The sequence below is a fragment of the Xiphophorus maculatus genome, chromosome 18, assembly GCF_002775205.1.
Source record: "Xiphophorus maculatus strain JP 163 A chromosome 18, X_maculatus-5.0-male, whole genome shotgun sequence".
NCBI lineage: Eukaryota > Metazoa > Chordata > Actinopteri > Cyprinodontiformes > Poeciliidae > Xiphophorus > Xiphophorus maculatus.
This window is the reverse complement of record NC_036460.1, coordinates 2701434-2728542: the sequence shown is the minus strand read 5'-3', so window position 1 is coordinate 2728542 and position 27109 is coordinate 2701434. Positions and strand designations below refer to the sequence as shown.

The window sequence follows — 27109 nt, the reverse complement described above, 5'->3', positions numbered from 1 at the left end:
TGAGTGCTTGTGTGTTAACAGGGGGCGCGTCCAGAGCGCCGTGGGTGTCCAGTTTCCTCTTCCTTTTCAGACGGAGGCAGGTGGGACGCGGTGGGCAGGCCAGGCTATTCCAATCCTCCTGCCCGTCATCAGGAACAACTTCATGCTGCTGTGAAGCCTGACCTGCCTGTCAATAAACACTCACACAATGTCTCAGATAAAATCCTCTAGCCAGTCTTTTTTTAATTTGTGAGAATGAACTCCTTCTGCTGTGTGAGATAATTATGCAACATGCAACTACAGATAATTAAAGGCACAGTATTATGTGTTTTCCTGACACATAGTGCCATTCAACAGCAAAATCAAGTAACTATGTTAATATAAGCTGTATGTATCGAATATGACTTAAAAGAAATTTTATTTTGTAATTTAATGCCTTTTTAATTTAATTTACACATACATATAGACACATTGCAGTGTAACGTCGCCCTCCTGCTTCCTGCTGGAGGGCAAAAAGCTGCTCGCCGATTATGACTAGCATTGATTTTAGCTGTTATGTTTTTAACATAACACTTTAAATTCTTAAATGTACACATGATATATAAAAGAAAAAGACATGTAGTGCTTTTCCACTAATTGACAACTAGAAAAGGTCAGGAAAAAATAGCGAGGGAGAGGAAAGCAGGTCAGTTATGCTAGCTTGACTATGACAATCTTAACTAGTAGATATGCTGCGGAATTTGGTGTGTTTGATTTAGTTAGAAAAAAAAGTCCAACTACCAACCAACTCTGACAGATCATCAGCAGAGCAGGTGTTTCAATTAGCTAATCAACCACCGCTATGTTAGCTTAGCTAATAGCAGCAGTAGCTAACCTTATAAATAAACATCAACCCTAAAAATCTAAATATTTATTTAGATATTCATATTTAAATCTGAATATTCTGTTGTTTGTGTGGGAAATGTTTGAGTGTTTTTTAGCATTGAATCCTAATACATTTGGTGTTGTTGTCAGTCAGTTACTATGGCAATGGCTCTGTGTGAAGCGTAGCCGACACAAAGAGAGCGAGAAAGAAGAAGAATACGAGTGGTTTTGAGTTATTCTTCAAAGGTGCGTTATTTTTCTCTTTGCTGTGGCGCACTGGACTAAACTAATAATACCTACATCTCCAGGTTTGATTCAGTTCATATAATTGTTTTACTGCGGCAGCGCAGCTATTGATGGCATGTAAAAGAATCGCCTTTTACCCCTCCAGCGTCGCAATGTGCAATATACTTTCTATCATTTATTTCTTACTTATTTGGCTTCTTGAAGTCCAAATTTTGTATCACAAATATGCAAATGTGAGCTGGTCTGACAATATTAAAAATATATATCCTTGAATCCTTAAAATTAGGTCTCTGTTGCTTTAAATACTCCTGCTCTTCATGAAACTCCGGCTTCAGGAAGAAAGTGAAACTCACCTCAAATCAACTTTTTTCCCCCTGCTAAATCGGTTACTTAGGGTTCTATCTTTAAAATCACTTCATGAATAAATAGAGGAAAACTGCCTGATGGCATTATAAACAAATAATAACAACGCTGCAAACTGAGAGGCTGGGGAAACATCTGCATGAAATGAAAATGGCGGATACACTGAGACACACTGGGCTGCAAGTATTAGGTAACATCAATACTTTACATAGCATCAATGAACACTAGAGCAGAGTAAAAGTACTCAGTTAAACAGGAAAAAAACAACAACTGTGTGCATGACAGGGAAACATAAATTAATCAGTATGTACAACATTATTTCAACCAACAGGACAGGAACGAGGACAAGTGTCGAGTCATTTGGGACACACAGGAAGTAAAACATGTTAACAGACATACCCATTTGTCCAAATCGACTGCCTGCTTGGCAGGAAGCAAAAATGGGAAGGGGAGGGAAGGAGCAGTCAGAGAGCAGGTAAAAAGAAGTGGCACAAAATAAAAATAAAAATAAATATATATATAAACTCAATAATCAGGATTTATAGATGTTTTACAGTGAAGAAGCAGCATGTTAAATTAATTCCCAAATAAAGTAAAACAGGAACAGAAAGTTGGGGGTCGATAATTATTGAGATGCAAATGGAAGAATTTTTAAAATATTTAGAGATTCACTAATAATGTTTTTATTACAAATATGCAGAAATCATTGTCTAAATTCTACTAATGTCAAAAAAATAAATAAATAAAAAATCACTATTACAGTTACTTACTTTTAACCCAGAAAAGGAATTAGAACAAACTTGGAATCCAGAGACTCTAGTTTATTAGCCTCTCTTTAGCTTATATTTTAGAAACTGCAGAAAAAGTTTTCACTATTTAGATGCAGAGACGCCTATTATTGATACCCAGACCAGGAATTAGAACAAACTTAGAATCCAGAAAAAAAATCTTCCAGAACAGGAACATTTAGCTTTTATTATTACTTAGAAACTGTGGAGAACTCATTACTTTTATAAATATAGAGAACACTTGGAAAGTCCAGAGAATAATTATACTTATCTAGCATCCCAGAAGTCCAGAGGATTCTTACTTACTTACACTTATTTAGCAACACAGAACAGGGATTAGAACTTGTAACCCAGAAAACAACTTTTTAGACTCCTATTCTTCCCAACCCAGAAAAGGAATTAGACCAGAGGATACTTACTGATACTTATCTACCAACCCTGAACAGGATTATATAATTTATTTACTTTGGATCAACATTATTAGCTTTTTCTTCTTTTGCTCTTTCCTTTGGTTTATTTTGTTTGTATTTCCTTTTAATTCCTATAAAGCTCTTTGTATTGCCTTGTTGCTGAAAATGTGCTATATAAATAAAATTACCTTTACTCCATTACATTTACTTGAGTAACTTCTTTAAAAAAAATTAAGAGTATTTTTACTACGCTGTACCTTCTGCTTTTACTTGAGTCATTTTATTATGAAGTATTTCTGCTCTTATTTGAGTCAAATCTCTGGATTTTCTCCCCACTGAATGAAAAACAAACATGTTTTAACCAGAAATTCACCAGAAACAGACTCACACCTGCAGTTTCTGTTAAAGTTTATGAAGTTTTTTATTGAAAGAAACTGATTTGGAAACATTTTCTTTTGCCTGATTTTGATATTCTTTGTTACTTCTATGAATTATTGTCATTTTGGTCCTTAAAATACAAAAATTTCCACTCAACTTTATATTCTGCTTTGTCTGATATTGTAATTTCTAAATATTAAATTATTAATAATTTTATCAGTTACTCAGTACTTTTTACCAAATACTTTTTTACTCTTAGTTGAGTAATTTCTTGAACAGCTACTTTATACCTTTACTTGAGTAAAAATATATTGAAGAAGTGATACTATTACTTTAGAAGAACTTTTTGGCAACTCAAAAGTAACTTTTTTATAAACGTTACATCCTGCAGCTTTTAGATTAGGATTCAGCTCACCTCGGTCATCTCCACTGTGTTGGCCAGCATCTCCACCAGCGCTCGGACCGAGAGCGACTGCTCCAGGATGAACGTGCAGATGGCCAGGTCCGGGGGAACATTCTGCAGAGGAAGAACCACAGGTGAACCACAGGTGACCAGGAAGAGGTTAAGAGCAGCAGCAGAGTGCAGGAAGTTACCTGAGCGTTGGACGTGGTTTCCAGGAAGCAGAGTCGGTTCCCGAAGCCCTCACAGGAGAGACAGAGTTTGATCTGCTGCTCCTTCAGAACGGAGGCGGTGCACTGCAGAACCACCTGGTCATCCTGCACAAAAACACCTTTATTTAGTGCCTTTCTTCGCTCTGTTTCAGGGAGTCAAACTTAAGGCCAGGGGGCCAAATCTGGCCCAGTAAAGCTTTTTATTTGGTCCTCTGGACCAGGGATTTCCAAAGAACATTAACCCCATTTGCAAACCTTCAGACAATGATACCAAGTAAGTAAAGAAACATCAACTTCTAGTTTTCTTATTCACTATTCAATAATTATTACCTTAAGTTAGCATAAATCCTAACTCTGATTTTATCAGATGATATATTATGACTTTATTACCAGATAATAAAATTATTCAACATAATCCCCTCCTTTGATAATAAGAAAATATGTAATATTTCATATTTATCACATAAACTTTTATTTTATTCCCACAAATCTTATGGTTTTTCCAGCTTTGGTCTTTTTTCTGGGCAGAAACTTTTCCATTTCTTGTTCAATGAGCAAAGGAGTTCCATGAATGTGACTGATAATGACTATCAGAAATAATCAATCAATCAATTTTTTTTATAAAACACCCTTCCTACTAAAAGCAGCTCAAAGTGCTGCACAAATCAATAAAAATAAGACCACAAAAACATCCAAATAACATTTGGGTAATTACTTGTAATAACCCAAATTATTTACAGTTATTATCTAATTTATTGAATATTACTGTTAATGTCTTTTTAATCTACATTTTCTAGAAATTATAAATCTGATCACAAGTTTATTTCAAATTTTATTTGAAATAAATTTAATTATAATTTTAGAATTTTACATTTTATTTCAAAGAAGGACATTTCTATGTCATTGTTCATCAATATTTAAAAGATTAAACGGGCGGTAAGTGTTTACAGGCATTATAGCACAATAGAGTAACTTTGTTACTTTCACTTGTTATAAAATTGCTCCTTAAATCAAATACAACTTAAAATAAATCTGATTTCCGCCTACAGGAAGTCGTCCCAACAATACTCCTCATTATGCCGTTTACAAGCCTTCTTAGGCGTGTTGGACGGATAAATAATACACAAGATGAGCTCAGTTATAATATATATAAAGTTAAAGATTTTTAAAAAAATCTATTTTGCATAACACTTCCCCAACTTAAAATGTTGATCATAAAAAAGAACAGAACAAAATTGTCCCACAGAGGTAAAATTCAGGTGTAATAGCAGAATACACTGCAAAAACACCAAATCTTACCAAGGATTTTAGTCTAGTTTCTAGTGCAAATATCTCAGTACACTTAAAATAAGAAAAAACTAACTTAAAATAGACTTTTCGGGTGCTGTGGTGGCAAAGAACGACCCACATATTGAAGCCTTAGTCCTCGTTGCGGTGGTCGCAGGTTCGATTCCCGGCCTGGTGACATTTGCCGCATGTCTTCCCCCTCTCTCATAACCTGTTTCCTGTCAAACTACTTTTAAATAAAGGCCAGTAGAGCCAACAAAACCTTTAAAACGAAAAAATAGACTTTTCAGCAAGATATAGAAGCTAGATTTAAGTCAATAATTCCTTCAATTTCACAAAAACATTCTAGTTGCACTGGTAGAATGTTCTACTCCTCCGTTACCTGGCAACCCCAGCCAAGCCCAGCCCGTAACCTAGCAACCCAGTTTTAGTTTCACTGACAGATTATTTCACTTATAACATGGGAAAAATGTCTTATTAAAAGTACATTTAAATGCCAGTGTAATTAGTACATTTCATCAATATTAAGAAATTATTCATTAAGACAAGTTTCTATGTCTTGCTGAAAAATTACTTTTGTGTTATTTCAAGTGTAATAAGATATTTCCACTAGAAACTAGAAAATACTTGGTAAGAAAATAACAGAAAACACCTAAACGGTGTTTAGAATTAGACATGTAGGACTTGAATACGCAACTGAGTCACATTTTCAAAAAAATTTACAAAATGTGGATTTGTGTTAAACATAGAAAAAGACGGACTGGGAACTATACAGTAAATTATTGCAGAAAAACAGATTAAGAAAAAGAAATCAGTAACATATCTGACACTGCGAGCGGCATAAAGCAGAGAAATCAGCTGATAAAGTTTAACTGGTCAGGTCAGAAGACTGAAGTGTCCAAAGTCAGTTTTCAATGTCCAGCATCGTTTACGTTTTAGATCTCTGGTTCACACCTGAATCAAATACCACCAGGAAGAGAAAAAAACATGCAGGACGCCGCTGCTGCAAACCGCAGGAGACGCCAGCCAGCAGCTCGAACGCTAATACTAACAGTGTGTAATTGTTTCCCTTGTCAATCCCTGGAGATGCCACAGACTGGTGTGAAGGCAGCAATAAACACCCGTCCTGTGTGAAACCAACACCTGACAGCAGCATTCCCAGCTGCTAACCCTCATCAAAGTGGAAGCATCTCCCTAATGTTCCTCTCTGGCTAAACAGCTAAACACTCCTGGACCAAGTCGAGACTTTTTACCCTTTTATCCAATCGTTCTCTCTTCTACCTGAAGACACAATGATCCTGGTGACACAGGATCCTTAACATGTTAGTAAAGGTGACCTATTATGCTTCCTTGACCACTTTAGGATAGGTCTATGTGCTGAACAAAATATGATCATTACATTTCTTGCTCAAAATCCTTCTTAGATAATGAGATTTTAGTCTCAGTTCTGCTTATTCTGAGCTCCTTTCAGACTGAGATGTTTTAGGGCGTCACTGTCACTTTAAATCCTAATAAGCTGTTGTTGGCCACGCCCCTTGATTAAATGTTTACATTCGTACAAGAAAATAGCTGCAAACAGCTGGGTGATTAGTAGGGCTGCAGCAGCTAATTATTTTAGTAATCAATCTATTGATTATTCTGATGATTAATCATATTTTAAAAATCGTATTGACTCTATTGATCCCAAAGGGAGATTAAATGTTATAACTCATATTTTCTTACTGCTCTCAATGTCTTTTTCCCCAAATTATCTTTTTTGATTCTACAACCTCCAGTTAGCAATTTATCAATTACTAAATTAGTTGACCATTATTTCAATAATCAATTAATGGAGATTAATCAGAATTAATCACCATTAATTGTCTTAGCCCTAGTAATTTTACAACTGTACATCTTTGAAAAGCATAAGTGGAGCCTCCTGCACAACCAACAAGAATGCAGCAAGTTGTTTCTGGATGGTAGATCAGCAACGAAACACGTGTCTTTTCCAGCAGCCATTGTACAGCCATAAAACCAGCCGACCAAACCTGCTGGAGCTCTGCTTTGGTTGCTAGGTGACGGGGCTGGACTTGGACAGGGTTGCTAGGTAACCGCACAGTTGAATCTGACTTAACAATTGGGAGGATTTGAAGCTGCTTGTTTTCAGCTTATTGCCAAAAAAGGACTGAGTGTTTCTTTGTTGTTCAGTGTTTGAGCTGCTTTTGGAATCAAAAGCAGCAAATTGAAGAACAAAAATGTGAATTTTGCTCAATAACTCCCCTTAAAAGTTAAACCCACAGGCAGACAAAGCTGTTTGCAGCTCATAACAGGTTAATACAACTTAATGTCCATCAGTGACCTCATAATATCTCCTTCTCCTTTCCAGCCTAAAGGCCTCTGGAGGTTATTTGGCCGAAGAGCGTCCTCTTCCTTTGAAAGGGCTATCATCTATCTCCTCTCAGCCTAGAAATGTCTCCTTGGTCCTGTCCTCGCATTTCCTGCTATGCACTTCACAAACTGGAGCAATGTGTCCTCTCCGTTTCACTGCAGACATGAGCTACGGCGCTCAACGGTCAAATCAAGAGCTGCTAAAAGCAAACAGGAGGCGAGAAAACAGAAATGATTCTACGAAACATCAAGAAGGGAAGATGGTGGACAGGAGAAACATTTTGGTTTGTTTGAACTGTTGACATAAGTCAGTGGCAGAAGTGACTCAAAACTTATTCTCGAGTAAAAATAAAAAATAGCTGTCCAAAAAAATAAAAAGTAAGAGTAAAAAAAGTATTTGATAAAAAAAAGTAATGCTCAAGTACTGAGTAATTGATCAAATTATCAATCATTTGATATTTAAAAAATTATATAATATAATTAAAAAAAACAAAATATAAAGCTAAGTGGAAATTTTGGTATTTTAAAGGACCAAAATTTAATTCATATAACAAAAAAAAAATCAAAATCAAAATCAGGCATCATGTCCAAAATATAAAAATCTATTCAAACACATAACCTGTTTAGTCATTATTTTTCATTTTATTCACCTCTGATGGAACCAAAAACAAGTACAAACTATTGAGTAAAAGTCTAAATGTAGTGACTGAGATCAGATCTACTAACTGAACTTCTATAATTAGTTGCCTGATGAAACACATTCAATATCTGGTCAACATGCTAGTGCGTGTTAGCAAACGAACCCTGCTATCGCTCAGCGGCTAAAAGATTGTAGCTATGTGTTAGTGGGGGTCAAAGGTAGAGGAAGGGACAATGTGGCAGAGACTCAGACAAACAAATACCCCAGTCAGTCTGCATGGGGGCAATTAACGAGCCGAGGATTTACAGCCTTTTAAAATAGAGGAAATAACCATGAGGGCCGTTTGACGGCGCAGACAAGCGGGAACGATGCCCAAAAAAAACATGGAGGGGGCAAACAGGCGCGACAAAATCCTCATTCAATCATTCCATGTTCTTCTAAGAGAAAAGCAGCTTTACTCACGGAAGCTTTCATAAATGGTGTTAAAAAATCTGCAAACTTTAAGCTGAAAGAAAAATCACAGCACAGATGTTGTTATTTGGCCTGGATGATGATGATGATGATGATGATGATGATGATGATGACGCAGTGCCAGTTTTAATAGAGCAGAGTAACTGCAGCCTAATTTACCGTTGAGAACAGATTCAGGAAAAAAGATTTAATAATACACAAATCAAATTATAAACAGAGTTTTTTATTTATTTGATGTATTTGCAGAGGTGGGCAGAAACAGAGTAAATCTGTGATTCTTCAGATATCAGACAAAACGGGTTAACATTTCCTGGGAGGTTCAGCCTCACAGTTACACTTTTTCAAAAATTAAATTTTTAATAGACCTCACCCAGAACTTTGTCTACACAGTCAGACGAAAATAAATATGATTATTTTTAATGAAACTATGACAGATGCTTTTACTCAGCTTTACAGACAAATGCTTGGCAAGAAACAAACAAAATATTTAAAACAACATAAAGTCCATCTGACGGAGTGACGAACTATTGAGTAAAAAGAAAACACTGCACTCAACTATTTATTTAAACATTTATGTATATTGTATAGAATACAACAAGCCTCTTTTCTCTTTCCTTAATATTTGTATTTTTTTCCTTCTTCCACGCTCATAAAACTACATGTTTCTAAAAATAAACTGAAATACCTGATGCATGTGAAGTTATGCCATAATACATGAAAATAAATTAACTTCACACTAAATAAACCAATTAAGAATTATAGGGCCATATCATAAAATTTGACCTACTAGAAAATGTAGCATGCAGTAGAAATAAACAGTTCTGGTGGAAAAAACAACAAGAACAACAAAAAATAATAACAAACAAAAAGAAAACTTGATTCTTAAGACTTCTTTAAAAAACTGATAGTTTTTAACTGATAGTTTTGTGAAAGTTTTGTGTTTCTATACGAAGCTGAAGTTGGTTTTCCATTCAGGAAATGATTAAAGGGCAATTCCACCTAATTTTTCACTTCCTTCTGCATCTTTAATCGACTCTAGTTTAAAAACTACAACACCTAGAATCTTCAAACCTGGACTGGATTATTCTGCTCTAATAGCAGAATATTTAAAACCATGTTTCTGATTTGTGAAACTTCAATAAAGGTTGATTTCACCACTTTTTTTCGGTCTAGGTCACACACGATCTGCTTTAATTCCAAAACTAAAACCCAATAATGTCTGATTTTTTATGTTCTTTTATGTCTCACGGAGTTGGAAGATATATAAGAAATATTTTGAATTCAATTCATTGATACTTATATAATTATTTATTTGAATACTTATTATTTTAGTATTCCTTTAATTGTTTTAAACTATTGAAATATATTGATTTCTGCTCCAGGACAAGGGCTTTTACAGACACCATCCACCTACTGCATAAAATAAAACAATATTTGAATAAATAATATTTTGGGTATATTTTATTGAAATTTTGTGCTTTATCCAGCAGATATGTTTTGACCTCTTCTCAAGAATCACCAGTTGTTGCTTTATTTGTTTCGGCTATTTAAATAAATATTTAAGCAAAAAGCTTTCAAACAATATTGGATCTGTTAAATGTTCATTAGATCTCGAAGCTCATTTATTTTGAGAATGTGTTCTTACCATTATATTAGTTGAAAATGGCCTCAAAACAACAATATTATCGTTTATCTTAACTTATGGAGCAATTTATCATCCAGCAAAAATTGTTATCGTGACAGGCTTGGTAAATACTTTTGAAAATCCTGATATTTGTGATTAAAATGTCCATTTTTTGATTGATTCTAATTTTCTGAAACATTTCTGCATAATCATGAAAAATCCAAATTACTTTCTTACATCACTGGCAAGAAATATTTAACTTTTACACAATATTCTAATATTTTGAGATGCATCTGCAAGGAAATCCAGGTTAAAAATATTTTCCTTGTTCAGATTTAGGTAATAAAATAAAATCTCTTCATTATGTGGTGAACACTCTGGGTTGTGGAGGAAAGCAGACGCTGCAGTGGAGGATTTCCCCTCTCTGAGGCCTGTGACGTCACACCGAGGGGGAAACACGGCGGGAAGCCGCTGATTTTACAGCCGCGTCTCTCAGGAGGGAATCCCCGTCACCATTCTGCCTCCTTCATCAGTTCCTCTCCTCCACCCACATGCAGAGCGATGTGCTGGTTCTGACTCTTCTGACGGCGGCAGAAAGTTAATCGATGGGTCGGGGCGGCTGGCGTCAGCGCGGCTTAATGAGCGAAACGAGCAGAAATCACAAAGGTTGGATGAACGGAGCGGATGGCCAGGCTGCAGTGTTTCAGGTTGACCGAGGTGTTTAGGAATGGTTCGCACCCCGGCATTTATATGACCATGTAACAGGCCTGTTGTATATATATATATATATAAAAGAGTACCGTATTTTTCGCACTATAAGGCGCACCTTCAATGAATGGTCTATTTTAAAACGTTTTTCATATATAAGGCGCATAGAATAGATGCTACAGTAGAGGCTGGGTTACGTTATGCATCCATTAGATGAAGCTGCGCTAAAGGGAATGTCAACAAAACAGTCAGATATTTCAGTCAAACTTTATTAATAATTACAAACCAGCGTTCTGAAACTCTGTTCATTCCCAAAATGAATAAACAGATGTTTTATTATTTTCCTGAGGTAAAGTCAGTGACATGGTATTTTGGTGACACAGTTTATCTTTTAACAACAGCAAGGTGTAACATGTAGTGGAGGGGAACTTTTCCTCGATTCAATAAACACGTAAAAAACAGCCTGATACTGTTACGGTAAATCAAATCACAATATATATCCACTTCCACTATAACCATTGATTGGTTCATGTTAAATTCTCTGCTGCTGCTCTGTTCCCGTGTTTTACTGCGTCACTGATCGCCTGGAGCTTAAACTGCGTCGTAAGCTCGTCTCTTAATAGGAGCCATTTTGGGGTCTTTACACAAAACCCAGCCTGCACCGCGCGCTTCTTCTTCTACGGGGGAAAATGAAGTCGGCGGCTGCTTAACGTAGTTGGGAGACCTGTTGAGGCTCAATATTGGTCCATATATAAGGCGCAGCGGGTTATAAGGCGCACCGTCAGCTTTTGAGAAAATTGAAGGTTTTTAGGTGCAACTTATAGTGCAGAAAATACGGTACATTTCTGCACATTTCAATTCATATTTTGAGATTAATTGCAGAAATTCTCTATAAAAATTTCAAAGCTCAAATTTTCATGATGGTTTTTTTTTTTTTTTTTACAAATTACTGAGTTTGAAAAGTCAAAGACGTGTTTAAAAACTGAAAAATTGAGAAATTAGAAAAATTTTATGGAAAAAAAAAACCAAATTTCAGTTTCCAAAGTGAAGTGCTTTTGACTTTTAGCAATTGTCTGAGGTTGAAGTTTTAATTGATTAACTTTTGAACTCAGAAATGTTTTTTTTTATTTCTCAGATCTCAAAATTCTTTTTTTTTGTTGCAAATTTTCGACTTTTCAAGCTGAGAAATTCACGCTTTTTTGTTTTTCCTTGAAAAGTTTTTAGATTAAACGCCATTTCTGAGTTTTTCACATTTTTGACTTATCAAACTCTAGAACATTTCTGATATTATCCAAAGTTTATGTAAGTGAGTAAATGTAACCAGTTACTACCCAACTCTGATATTTAGAACTGAAAAATGAGGCAGAAAGTGTTTCAGTGCCTCCATTTAAAGATCTACCAGATGAAACAAGTTGTCTCTGCAGAAACTTTATAAAATAAAGTAAAATAAAAATCCAATTTTAGATGCAACGACAATAAATCACCCAACTCTGCAACATTTCATTTTAAAGCCTCTGCTTTTGTTGCAGATTCTCATGCCATATTATCTTATTATCTCTCCGTTGCCTCTTTTTCTCACACGCCGCACCCCCCTTCTTCTTCTTCTGCTCCTATTTTAGCCGCCTGCAGCTGTCACTATCACGTTTCCTCCTTCTGCTGACCAGCGGATGCTCCGAGGTCTCGGATGATGAAGAGCGGCTAACAGAGAGTCGCTCGCGTCACTGAGGAAATTAGGACAACAAGCTGGTAAATCCACAAGATCAAAGAAAATATCCACCAAAAGGAGAAAAAAATCAATAAACTTAGGGCTAAAAATATACCTAATATCAAAGTTTTTACAAAACCTTCCTTTGAATCAGAACAAAATCATGAATAATTCATTTTAATAGCATAAATTCATGATTTTCACTCAAATCTAAGGTTGTATTGAGCGTTGCCTTCGCCTCTGCTACAAACTGCCAAACATCAAAGCTTCAACAACCGTTTGCCCTTTAAAACGCGGCGATGTGAGCAGACTGCAGCAGAGCAAAGAAAGTCCAGGCATAAATAAATGATTCCCGCTGGCATTCATCCAGTTCTTTAAAAGAAGATTCAAAGCGGTCTGCTGACCCAAAGGCTTCAGTTAGCAGCAAAATATAAAAGGGATTTATTTCAATTCAAAGACGGCAATTAAAAACAAAAACATACATATTTAGGCCTGTCACAATAAATGATTTGCTGGATAATAAACAATAATATTGTTATTTTGAGACTATTTTCAAATAATGTGTCGATAATAGGATTATAATGCATGTTTGTCCTCTCAAAGATTAATAAATGTTAATTTTGTAAATAAAAATTAACATTGGAATAGGAAGATATCTTAAATACCCAACATAAAACACAAAAATAACAAATAAAAATGGAAATAAAAACCACACACAACCGAAACCATAAATAAAAATATTAATCATTAGAATGGAAATTATGGAGATCCTTTTAATTTATCATGCAATTAATTTATCAACTGCCTATTGCAACAGGCTTATACATGCTTTTATTATTCTTTTAAATAGTTAAAACTGAATTTGGTCTATTGCAAAAATAAAAGTTAACCTTTGGAAAAGTTAGCATTTTGTTAGCATTAAAGCTTTCTCCATGGCTGCGCCTGTTGTTGTTTCCAGATTAGATCGGCTCAACTGTAGCTTTTTTGTTGTGATGTTTTAGTTTTATTCTTTTTGTTGTTGTATTTTACTGTGATTTTATAGTTTTTATATCTTTCTAAGGCAGTTTGGTGAAGCTTTAACCTGTTTTTAAAAGGGTATGTAAATAAATTTGACATCGGCAAAGAATGAGCTACTGCTTAGTCCGCTCTAAAAGCAGGAAGTGGACTACAGCACAGGGCATTCTGGGTATATACAACCAAAACAAACGCGTTAGCCTAGCTCTAGTGGCAGAAAAGCCTTGTGGTTTTTAACCAAAATGAAAAAGAGAAATTGTACAACTGCTGCAATCTGACGCCACTCCATTTCTGTTTACATTCTGTGAAGAACAAAGTCAGCTCAGTGTTTCTTTAGAGGTTTTTGTGTCGTTTCCTTTAGTGGTTCTTGGTGCAGCGCCCCCACAGGTGAGGAGGGGAACAGGTTTTTCAGCTAGTTTGGTTTGTTTGACACAATGCAGTGTGAAAGAAAACCGCAGCAGCTGAAAATTAAAAAATATTTTCGTCCCAAATCGAACTGGGTTTACCGTGAAAACATCCTAAGATTTCCACCCAAAAGGTTTTACTAAAGTCACCATATAAAAGTTTCAACACCAGCTGGATGGTTGGATTCATATCCAACTCAAAAATAGAGCAAATGGCAAATTAAATTATAACACATATCATGCAAGTGTCTTCAAAAGAGTCATTCATGCTGTAAGGAAGGATCTCCAGTAGCAGTCAGTCTTGCAACAAATTTGAATAAGCCTCTGACTTAAGACTGTGACTCTAAGAGTCTCATTAATGTAGCTACATGCTAGCAGCTCACAATCCAGACAGCAAGAGATTATATTCAGCGGTAATCTGTCCTGGATGACACCCAGCTGCTAATCCACCTCCTTTGCTTTTGCCACTCCTCTTTAAATCTCTATCTGATCGATGGAAGAGATGATCTGAACTTCCTCCGTCTCTCTCTGCTCTGAAACCTTTTCAACAGCTCTGGGATTTTCATAGCCATAGTTCAGGTATTATTTGAGCTTTTGAAACGCTACCTTGTTGCCACGGTTACGCATCGTAACAACTATCTAAAAGCAAAATAACAGATCAGAGCTGATCCAAAATGCTACCACAGTTAGCGGCACACCTTTAGAAATATGCTAAAAATAAGTAGCCTGTTAGCAGTTTCTGTATTTATCTCAACAGAAATCAAGATTTTATTAAATGACGGGGAAAATAAAAAAAATAAATATTGCAGTTTAGGAATACTTATTTACTTTTTGAGATTAAAAATGCAGTCCCTCATGAATGGCTGAAGCAGAAACATGAAACTGAAACATCCCGACTGAAACCAGCAGCAGAATTTAAAGGGAAAATGTACAAATATCTACAAATATGCTGAAATGAGTCACATGTATTTATTTTTTATTTGTTTTCCTCAAATAAATTAGTTTTTCACACAAATTTCGCAGGATAAATGCAACAGAACAAATGGAAAAATGTTTATTTTACAAAAAAATGTTCTTTTGATTTTTGAAATTTAAGTAAAACATGCACTGTAACAAACCTATTTGGTTAAACAAAATGTTTATATAACATAATATAATAATATATAATATAGTATAATATAATAAACGTAGTTGTTGTGCTGCGCTGCTTTTGGTTTGAAAATATTAATGACAATTTAGAGGTTAAAAGGTCAACCAGCCCCGCAAAATCTAACAGAATTGGTGTCAATTGTTTGTGCTGCGTTTGTGCAGGAAAAGTTTGATTTGTGCCCCCACCATTTTTTTTAAAGTTTCCAGAGGTCATCAGAGGTCAACCAACCCCCTCATTTACAAAATCAAAACAAATTTGGTGTCAATCAACTCAGCTACATTTGTGCCGTAGAAAATTGTGTTTGTGCTGCTTTTGCTTTGAAGGTATTGATGAAGACCTCCGGAGACTTTTTTATTATTAAAATGTTTAAAATGATAGCAGCACAAACAAAACTTCTGCTGTAAATCTGACACCAACTTTGTTAGATTCGGGTAATATGGGAGGGCTGGTTGACCTTTTGACCTTTAAACTTTCTTTAATATCTTCAAAGCAAACGCAGCGCAAACAAAAAAAATGTTGCTGAACAAACGTAGACGAGTTGATTGTTGCCAATTTTGTCTGATGTGAAGAAAATGTGGGGTAAGTTGACCTTTCATGACCTCTGGAAACATTTATTAATATCTTTAAAATGATAGAAGCACAAACAAATTTTTGCTGCACAAACGTTTGTTCCTACCGTGCATCAGCCTAAAAGCAACTAGAAATAATTAATTGTATTAATCTTGATTATATATTATTATTACATAACAATTATTGAAATAACTGTCAAATAATTTAACTATTAATTGTCAAAAAAGGCCATTTGTTAAAAAAACATCTTCCCAGCAGTAATTAAGGAGAAACTTAATCTAGAAAAATAAATACATTTTGCATTTAAGATAAAAAAAACTTTCTGCCTGATATGTTCAAACCAAAACTCATCAGAAGGCAGTTTTAGCTTGACTGACACCAACTCTGCCTGATTTGAAGAAAATGTGGGGGTTAGTTGACCTTTCCTGACCTCTGGAAACATTCAATAATATCTTTAAAATGGTAGCGGCACCAATTTTTGTTAGATTTAAAGAAGGCGAGGGAGCAACGTCACCCAGTCCAAGTTTAGCTGTGGAAAGTCGGGTCTAAATAAGGGATGAAACCAGACGGTTCATGTTACTCGACTAATTATTGAATTCATAGAGATAAAACAGGAAAACAAAACCAGATTACTGCAGGACGCAGCGTAACAGTTAAGTCATTTTAACTGCTCTTCACACGCCCACACACACACACACACACACACACACTCGCAGAGTGTGCTGAACACATGTTTATTGTCTAAGCTTCAGGCAGACTAACAGCTGCAGCAGATCTGCGTTCCTGACCCGATCCGGATGTGTTCATCTCCTCGGCTCAGCACTTCTAAAGCCGATGCTTTACGTCCGTCTGTGACTTTAACCTTCGCCATCATCTGACATCATGACAAACCAAAACCTTTGACTATAAACAGAGAGAACCTGAAATACGGCTGGAATAAAACTGTCCGCACTGTTTGATGTTTCTCCTGCTTTAACTCTGGTGTTACAGAATAAGAGAAATGCAACAATTCCTTCCTCCGTATCGCAGCGTTGGGCAACATTTGGTTTCAACATGGAGGTGACATTTTCAACTTTGGTAAAATGGTAAAATTTGGGTAGAAAAGAGCTCCATACCTTTTCCCACCCTGGTTAGTTCACTTTAACTGAACTCTAGTTCGTTTAATTAGAAAGTCTGGTTTGTTTACAAATGACTCCAACTAAAAAAGCTAACTGTAACCCTCGGTTTGATCTTGGTTTGGTTGAGATGAACTCTGGTTTGCGTATGTGAACGCTCCAAAAGCAGGAAGTGGACTACAGCGCAGTGCATTCTGGGTAGCACTAATGCTGAAAATGGTTTGTGGTCTTTTACCAAAAACCAAAGGAGAAATCCTCCAACCGCTACAATCTGACACTGCTCCGTTTTTGTTTTACGCTCGGTGTTTTCTTTGAGGTTCTCCTGTCGTTTCCTTCACTAGTTCTTGGAACAACGGCCCCAATTTTGAGGGGGAGGGGGGCAGGTTTTCTATTAGTTTGGTTTGTTTGACAGTGTAGAGTTAAAGAGAAGTGCAGTAGCTGAAAATGCTGAAAATTTTGGCAATCTAAAAGATTTTCTAGAAAAGAACATGAAAATTTCTGAGTTCAAAACATCAAAAGTTTGCTAGAAAAATGTCAGAAATTTTGAGATTAATCTAAGAAAGTGAAAATGTGAAAACATCCTCTGATTCAAACTCAAAAATACTTTATTGATCCCAAATGGGAATTAAATATTAACTATTAAATAATGTGTTGCAGATATGATGTTTGGTCTGTAGATGTAGAAACTCCCAAAAGTAAAATAGGTGAAGCTGACCGTCATAGATTCTCATTTCCAGTAGGATATTTGAAAGTCTCAAAGAAAATCCCCACATTTTAGCCGCTCCTCCGTCATCAAGGCTCACTCTAAAAATGCGGCCCGGCGGCCATTTGTGGCCCTTGGACTGACTTTGTTTGGCCCCTGAATGACTAAAATTTGTCACACCAGTGCAGGTAATTGATGAAGGTGAAGACCTTTTCTTAAATTAGGACAAAACTTTGATCCACAAACTCACATCTCACAACAATGTTAGCTACAACACACACAAAAAATTATCTTTTAATAGCCAAACTTTCTAATTTCTCTTTCATTTTATTGTAGATGGGACCACATCTATCCATTGACTTAAACACTAAAGCAGCAACATTTTTAATTATTAAAATGTAGCTGGAAACAGAAAATGTTTTCACATGAAGAGTGAAATAAATCCTGTTTTTATTGCTCTGAATAGAATAAATATTTTTCAGCTTTCTTCAATTGAGCCTGGAAAAAAAAGACGCTGAACAATTTGAATCTTTGGATCTACAATAACTTACAAATTTCATTGCTGTAAAAGAAAAAGTCTATGTTTTTTGTTCAGTAGAAATTAATTGCTGAAGTGAAAAACGTCCAAATAAGTCGGGTGGAAACTTGAAAGTCCTGCGAAAGTTACTCAGCAGGTCGTTGCTAGGCAACCAGAGAGTGAGAGAGTGAGTTAGTTGATTCTACCAACTTTATTAGGCCAGCCATGAGCTAGCTAAATAAAGACTTTCCTCTGCCGATATTACCCATAATCCCATGAAGCTCTAGATCGAAGTTCAGTGAAATTATCAAAATTATATCATAGTAATTTTTTATTGATATTGATCAATAGATAATTATTGTTTTATCGCCCAGCCATAGATTTATGCCCAACGTTAAACTGCTCAGGTCAGGGGCTTAGAAACATTTTACCATTAGCTGAGATAACTTGAAGGGCACAAATTTTCTTTTAATTAAAACTGGAAACATGTATTTCATAAGACCTTTGTTTTTTATCTCTAACAAATATGCAATATTTTAAATTTTTTTGTACAAAATGACTCTGTAAATCATTGCAGATGGAAATGTAATCAAAGTATTGCACAGTTGCTGTAATAAATGACAGGTAAATATTTTAACAAAATAAAATAAATATTAAGTGTAATAATAATTTATATTATTATAAAGTAAATATTTTTGAGCTGATTGTCCTCTTATTTTTTTATTTTTTTAAACATTAGGTTTAAAACAAGAGTTGGGCAGTATAGTCAATGAAAACAGAAACATTTTCAATAAAAAAAACATACTTGGTTTCACAGCTAAAAAATGTTTATGGAGATTTAATTTTGCCTGTAAAAATCTCTCTGAGGGGCCAAACAAAACCTTCCAGAGGGCCACAAACGGCCCCCGGACCACACTTTGGTCATCCCTGTTGTCGGTGCAACTGTAGCAAGTATCCCAGCTGTGCCCTCATTGGCATGGCAAATTAAAATGTATATCCAATACTAATAAAACACTTCTCTGCAAATGTTTGGTGTTTTGAATTTGCATTAAATCTGACTCCTTTAATATCACCACTGCTAAGCTAACGGCAGGGCTCAGTAGGAATTAGCTGCTCTGTATTGATCACGTTAATTTGCCACAGAAACACGTCCCTATCTATGCGCACACCACGTTTCCCAAAGGGCGGCGACAAGTAGGACATCAACTCCTCTGGTTTTTCCCTCCAGATCGAGTGCAGTTATAGTAGCTGGCTAAAAAAAGACTCTGCTGTTATGGGCTGCAGCTCGAATGTCCCCTTAAACTCACTCACCGGCGTGATTTACGTGGCAAATGAGAAGAAGTGACACAGCAGAGCAGAGGAAAGTCAGGCTGTTGGTGGAGAAATGTGCATAAAATCCTGCTGAACATGTGGAGGACACACTTGTCTTTCTGAGTCACAGTCCTTGACTATTTTAGGAGAACAGAGCTAATAAAAACAGCTCACTGTTTACAAGAGAGGAGTGTGAAGCTGCAGTAAAAGTTTATTTTATTATTAAACACTCACATCTTAAAACCAACACCTGAACTTTTTAATTTTGATTAATGAATTTCATAGATTTTAACGCGTTAAAAATTTGATCACATTAATCACATCCATTGTAAAAGTTCCGGGTGGAACCTTTGCGTTCACTCGTTTCTGGTACACCCATAAATCTGACACACAAGCTACATCCACAAACAACAATAATGGACAACAAAGCCACTTCTCTCGACTCAGATTTGGACACTAATATATATAAGTGTCCAAATTTCTAAAGAAGCTCCTGCAACACTGAAAAACTGAACTTTGATGATTCAATAACCTAAAAAACATTTTAAAGACAAATGCTTACTATTCACTTATTGTAAATAGTCTGTTTTCAATACAATTCTTTTAAATTATCCTATTCATTTTCACATTATATCAGATCAAAATATGCTATTTTTGAAAACAGCAGAGTATTTATATTGAAATTTTACCTTTACTATACAGCATGTTATTTACTCTGTTTAAATATTTTTTATTTTATTATTTTTGTGTGAATTTATGTGTTTTGATTGCTGCTGTTGCATCAGAATTTTCCCAATAAAATGAATTTCAAGTTTTAAAACTGGGCACAATTTTTTTTTTAACTAACTTCACGTTTTTATTTTCATTCTTTTACAGCCATTAACAATAAATCTTAATTTATTGTTAAACTATTGTAAGTAGTTTGTGTCCAAAAACTCAAATAGGAAACTAATAAAACAATACAGTTGATCAAAAAAAATGAAAATTAAATATTAGCGATAAAGTTAAATTAATTAAAATGATCAGTATTAATTTATGTCACACTGATTAATCAAATAAAGTGTGAAAGTTCTTATTTGTTTTAGTTTGTGGATGCAATATTTGGCACATTAATATCTTTATCAAGTCATTTATTCATTTCTATATTTATGGCCAATTTTGGCAGGATCAGCCCTCCGTATAAATGTGACTTTGCTAAGATTTAACACATCAGTTTACAATAATTAGCTCAAGTTCTCATCCAAAGTGATGAATTTATAAACTCCAATCAGTTTTCTGATTTTTTACCAATACACCTAATCAAACGTTTCGCTGCAGCTGATGATCATTTTAGTACCTGATTATTCTGACAATAAAATAAGAACTGGCACATTCTGCAAGTTTTTTATTTACTCTCTTAAACCTTGTTTGTATAATATTAAGAATACATTCAAATACATTTAAAAATTTTAAAAATAAAATAATTTTTTATTTCTAATCTATTTTTATTCTTGTAACTAATTTAGTTTATGCTTGATCATTTGCAGCAAAGGACGAATCTGCAGCTAAAAAAATACTTCACATAACTAAGTTTATCATTTGATTAATCAATTAATTATTTAATAGCAAAAGGTGATTAATATGAGATTTTTTTTATAGAATTTGAACCAAGTGAAGCTAAAACTACAGGAGTTCTGGTGAAAATATATTTATAGAAAAAACTTCTTTTTTAATCACAAATCCAAAATATATATATATTTTGTTCAGTTTTGGTTTAGGGTAATCCTTTTTAAAGTCTGTATGCTCCAGTTAATAATTATTTCATTACTAAATTAATAGTTAGTAGGTTAATCTGATTAATTATTTCAGACCTGAAAACTTATTTTACTGCAGAAAAGTCTAAAAAAATGTCAATGTCCGTTTGAATTGACTCAAACTTGCATCATGATTCATGGTGAGTCAGCATGTTGGTAAAATATGTCTTTAAAAACACAAAGATTTACTCTGAAACATCTGCAAACAAACAGCAGCAGAAGAAACAGAAAATATGAATCCAGCTTTCAGGCAGATTTCCACTATGGGAATAAAAAACAGATAAAAGTTGTTTATTTACGTCACTACAATAGATTCCCTCTTGGTGTCAGTTATACCAGTACAAACCTGACAGATCTAATAGATGATGGCCTTGAGAAGCATCATTTTGAACATTTTGGTTTTGGCTAGCAGTGGTTAGCGCCGCTGCCTTGCAGCAAGACTGTGGCAGGTTTGGAGCCGTTGCAGGTCTGAAGGATGGAGAGCGAATGGTTTCTAGAGAGGGAGAAGAGCAGCCAGCCCTGCGCCTGCAGGAGTGTTGGGTTAAACTGGGGTGTCAGGGATAGTTTTACAAGCTAGCTGGTCCCAGTATAAACAGAAAGAGCTGGATCTGCATTCTCTCCACTAAGTCCAGCTCGTTCCCAACTGACGCCTCATCAACCCTGATTTAAAGGGGCAGAAGAATCTGAATTCTGACATTTTATAGCATAATTAAGTAAATATGCTACATCCATTTGTTATAATGATGATATATTTATAAAATATGACTTTAAAAAATTACTTCCTGGTTTGAAATTGAGTTTCTGTCTCTTTAAGAAGAAACTTTCCGAAGCTCCGCCTTCAGAAACTGATCACAACATGGCTCCTCTTTTTAACCCTTTAAAAACATTTTTACCAGCTTTGCTCTGAGAAGTAGCTCCTACCATCAGCTCAGCTGCTGAGCTCCACCAGGTGTTTTGCTAATTGCTACATGCTAGTCTGAAGGAGCTGAATGGGGGAGGAGCTTCGTCCTCAAAGGCGGGGCTAGATTCAACGAGGTGTTTTGTACAGCTGACTGGTTTCCATGGAGATGAAAGGATTTCTCAAACATTTATAAAAGAATCAAATCAACACTCAAGGTGTGTTATTAATGAGGTAATAACGTTTTTTTTTTTTTATAAAAAATATATATTTTTAAATTTTCAAAACAAATTTAATCAAAAAATGCTTACATTTTATTTTAATATATATAAAAAAGTACTTTATTTTGTAAAACTCAAAAAGAGTTGATGTTCCCTCTATAAACAGGATCCGTGTTACTTTAATGACACAAAGTCAAATAAAAGCAAGACAAAGATTTTTATTTATACTATAAACAAACGGAGCAGCATCAGGATTTCTCTTTTGTCTTTAGTAAAAGACAACTAGTCATTTCTACCGCTAACGCTACATTTGTTTTGGTTGCATTTACCCAGAATGCCCTGCGCTGTAGTCCGCTTCCTCCTTTTGGACTGAAATCGGTTTTCAGGCGGATCATAGTTCGTTTTTTCGGTCCGCATCTCCAAACCAACTAGAGTTTGATAAAAGCGGATTTAAGCATCCCAAATGTTTGTTTTTATTTATTATTGATAAATTTAAATTAAATGCGAGTTTTCGTCCTGCATCCTTCCAGCTACAGAAAACCTCCAGCAGCTCAGCTGGTTCAGATAGTTTCTCGGGGATTCCCCCTGGCCGCCGTTTAGCGCAGATCTCAACAAAAAGACGCGCAGCTTCAGGGCAGCTGGTCCCTGTAGACTTATGGGCAGCTTGTTGCTTCTCGCCCCACCGACCAGCTCCACTTTCCTCTGATATAAATAGATAACGATGCTAGCAGATGCACCAGCCGCTGTCTGTCTAACTGCTCAAATCCACACCGACTGTCAGGAATATTCTGGAAGTGGTTTTAGAGAAACAAGGCAAACATTTGGAGGTGAAGAACATGAACAAGTGGATGAGGATGGAGATGAAGTTTAAAGAGAGCAATTAATAAGCAGGTCAAGGCAGCAAAAACAGTCAGACATCTGCTGGAAAACAGTCAGACATCTGCTGGAAAACAGTCAGACATCTGCTGGAAAACAGTCAGACATCTGCTGGAAAACAGTCAGACATCTGCTGGAAAACAGTCAGACATCTGCTGGAAACGAAGCAGCAAGTTTCCACCAAATAACTCAGAATTTATGAGATTTGAAAAGGCAAGAATTTGCTGCAAAAAAACTCAGAAATGTTGAGATTAATCAAGAGAAAACAAGAAATTACTGAGTTTGAAAAGTCAAAAATTTGGTAGAAAAAACAACTCAATTTTGATTTTTTTTTTTGAGAAATTTTCTAGAAATAAAAACACGGAGAAACGTTTGGATTTCTGAGATTTTTCTCAAAATTTAAGCAGATTTTAAACTTTTAAAATTAAATAATTCCCACATTTTTCCTAGAAATTTTTCTACATTCATCTGAAAATTTCTGAATTCTTTCTAGCATTTTTTTTTTTTTTTTTGCTTTTTGAACTCAAAAATGTTTTTCAAGAATTCTTTTTTAGATTAGTCTAAAATTTTCTTAGTTTTGTTAAAAACCAAATTTAAACTTTTTAAACTCAGAAATTTTCAAGTTTTTCCTAGAAAACTTCTGAGGCTAATCTCAAAATTAAATATTTTTTTCCAAGTAAATTTTTAACTTCCGGCTCAGAAACGTCTGTTTCTTTCTGAAAAATCTTTTAGAATAATCTCTAAATTTCTGAATTCTTTCAAGCAAATTTTTTACTTTTCACACTCAGAACTTTCTTTGTTTCTTCTAGAAATTTTCTGAGCTTAATCTTAAAAATATTGGATTTTTTAGTCAGAATTTTACTCCTGTTTTAATTTTCTTTTTTTATCTCCACCAGCCGTCGTCTGGACCTGATTCTTCAGCTCGGCTGTAAAAACTCTCTGTGCCATAAACACAGAGCGAATCTGCAGCATCATAACTGGAGCATAAATTAAATCGCTGATTTGGGGAAATTAAATGTTTTGTGTCTCACCGTTCGCAGGAACTGAATCTCTTCTTCTCCCTCTCCTCCTTCTGCCATCTTCCTCTTCCTCTTCCTCTCAGCTCCTCAGGAGGAAACAGAAAAAAAATCCTGTCTTATTTCTCCGGGCAGCCGGGTTTCGGATCCGTCCCCCCCGCCCTCCTCTTCCTCGCTCTTCGCTGTGTGTGTGTGTGTGTGTGTGTGTGTGTGTGTGTGCTGGAGGACGGCCGGAGTCCTCTGCTCTCTCCACGATGTGAGAGAGACTGACAGCAGGCGGAGGCTCTTCATCAGAGGGAGAGGAGGAGGAGGGGTTAGGAACCCTGGTGGACTCCTCCATCCCATCCCGGGTCGGTCCGGCCCGGTTCAGCGGGTTGCCATGTCTGCAGAAGTGGGCCACTCCCACACACACCCACACACACACACACACCCCGCCCCTCCTTCCTGAAGGCTATAAAAGGAAAGAGGAGCGAAGACTCGGCTTTAGAGAGAACAAACGCTGAGAGAGACGGACCAGAACCAGAACCAGAACCAAGACAGAACCAGGAACCCAAAAAGAAACAGGATTAATTCATGATAGGAACGGCTGGACATAAAAACTTCCAGAACAATTACTGGGTCAATTTTCCAGATTTACAACCTTCAGGACACAAATAGGGAAGGAGGCAAGGAGGGAGGGAGGGAGGGAGGGAGGAAGGGAGGAAGGAGGGAGGGAGGGAGGGAGGTAAGGAGGGAGGAAGGAAGGAAGGAAGGAGGGAGGGAGGGAGGGAGGGAGGGAGGGAGGGAGGGAGGGAGGGAGGGAGGGAGGAAGGAAGGAAGGAAGGAAGGAAGGAAGGAAGGAAGGAAGGAAGGAAGGAAGGAAGGAAGGAAGGAAGGAAGGAAGGAAGGAAGGAAGGAAGGAAGATCAACTCTGCCAGTTTAACTCCACCAGTTTAGATCAACTCTGCCAGTTTAACTCCACCAGTTCCGTTCATCAACAATCCAGTTCAAGGCGACAAATGATGGATGTTTCTAAAATCTGCAGGAATAATGAGGCGAAAAGTCGCTGCTTCCAAAATGGCGGCTTTCAAAGTGACAGTGACTGAATAAAAATGATCAAATATAATTTGCCTCCACTGATCTCTCTTCCAACATGCCGTCTGGTTTAAAGCTAAAGCCTTAAGAAACATTTTCAGGTGTAAAAGTTGATCAACATCTTATAAGAAAGTTTCAATCAAACTGAAATCTGTTGGGTTAAAAATCCGATCCGTGTTTCTGCTGTCTGGATCAGAACCAAAGAAACCAACCAGCCAATTATGATAAACTGAGTCATTTTGATATTAAACGTTAAAAACAACTAAAATGTTAATTATTTTTTACTCTGTTGCCAGGCCAGACGCTGTCTAAACATTTTCAGAAATTTAAAGTTTAATTTAAAAAAACAAAATGTCAACATTCTTTGACTTTTGACATTTTTCTGAGTTTTGTCAAGAAAATTTTCAACTTTTCCACTCAGAAATATCCACGTTTTTTCAAGACATTTTGAAATTAGAAATTCTCTGAATTTGGAAAATTTAGACGTTTCAACAAATTTCAGAGATGAATTGAACAAATTTTTTTCAAGCAAACTCGTTTTTTGAAAAAATTTCACTTTTCAAATTCTGACATTTCCAAGTTTTTCTCAAAAATATCTAAGATTGATCTCAGATCGTTTGTTTTTTCAGCAGTTTTGTTCTAGAAATGTATTTAATTTTTTTTACTTTTCAAACTAATAAAATTTAAACTTTTGTAACTCTGGGACATTTAATATTTTTTTCTACAAAATTTTGGAGTTTTTTTTCTAGCATTTTTTTTTTACTTTTCAAACTCAAAACTTTCCTTTGTTTTCTAAATAAAATTCTGAGATTTATCTCTTGAAATTTGAGTTCTTTCCTGCAAATTTTTGACTTTAATAAACTCAAAAAGTTAAATTTTTTTTCTAGAAAATTTTGGATTTGTTTTTTTTTTTTAGCAATTTTGTTTACTTTTCAAACTCACAAGTATCCTTTTTTCTAGAAAATTTCTGATATTAAATTTGGTGGAAATTTACTCCTCCGTTTTTTCAACCCTAATACTCGGAGGAATTTCTGAACCATTACCGACATTCTGATCTGTTATTTTGGCTACTTTGCAGCCTGTCAGTCCTCTTGCTTTGCTCATAAGCACTCCGGTAAGCCTCCGGAGGTAAACATCTAGCAGTCAGGCCTTCCATAGCGGTCCTGTCTGGGTCTGGACACACCGAGGAGCGGCGCAGCGGCTCCGCATGTCGGCGGCTCGCCCCTCACGCTCTCACCGGGCAGCAGGAACCCACCAACCCGCTTACCTTTCCGGGCTCCATACGCTCTCCATCTCCACCTGCAGCCGCAGAAAGACACGCCTGAGGCGGGGCTGCAACAGCTGCAGCTCGCCGGGGCGCAACGAGCCTAGAGGAGGAGCCGGCCGCGTTGAACTCTGGGAGTTTGAGTCCCGGGGGAAACCGGCTGGGATCTCCTTTTCTGCCGACTCACGAGTCACGACTGCATTTTCGCCGCTCCGCCACTGGGGGGCGACAACGTCCCAGCGATTTCTACACCCAACCTCAAAACAATGACCTTCAGATGGTTGTTCCTCAGAACCAATTATAGATATTGATATCCGTGAGTGTGTCAAAACTTAAAGAAGCCACGAAAGCGTGATAAAATCTTCAACCGCATTTGTTGCTAATGAAATTAAACCGTGTCAATTTGTGAAACCAGAACAAATCAGGAGCTTAAAACAAAGACGGAGGAAGATTTCAGTCTCTCTTCAGTTGCAGGAGTGTGGAGAAGTGACTTTTTCCTCTTGTCAAACGTCTCATCATCTCTTGTGACCTAAGTCCTTCCTGTTTTAAAGAAATATTGCCTCACATTACAGTAATCTTACTAAAGTGTCGGGAAATACCATGTTTTTTTTTTTTTGTTTCTAAATCTGTAATACTTTCGTGTAATCTGTTGAGCAAATCTAAGCGCACAGACTTTGGATGCGCAGTGCGCAGCAGCCGCGTCATGCCTGTCTGCTTTTGGCATTCCTTATCACGCACCCT

At 36.1% G+C, this 27109-nt stretch overlaps 1 protein-coding gene across 8 annotated transcripts in view; it reads right to left on the bottom strand.

Moving 5' to 3' along the window:
* The window catches only part of LOC102218820 (ryanodine receptor 1-like), a 127378-nt gene extending 100914 nt beyond the window's left edge, over nt 1-26464 (bottom strand). For 5 of the 8 annotated variants that reach the window (XM_023351627.1, XM_023351630.1, XM_023351632.1 and 2 more), the window contains exons 1-3: nt 24046-24264; nt 3623-3745; nt 3444-3545 (exon numbers count right to left, since the gene is read on the bottom strand). In XM_023351627.1, the coding sequence (XP_023207395.1) occupies nt 3444-3545; nt 3623-3745; nt 24046-24093 (273 nt within the window). In that variant the 5' untranslated portion in view covers nt 24094-24264. Of the gene's footprint in view, nt 1-1851; nt 1873-3443; nt 3546-3622; nt 3746-24045; nt 24265-26371 lie in introns of those variants that run through there. The other 3 variants (XM_023351626.1, XM_023351629.1, XM_023351631.1) reach the window with 2 other exon arrangements.
* Nucleotides 26465-27109: the final 645 nt, after the last annotated feature.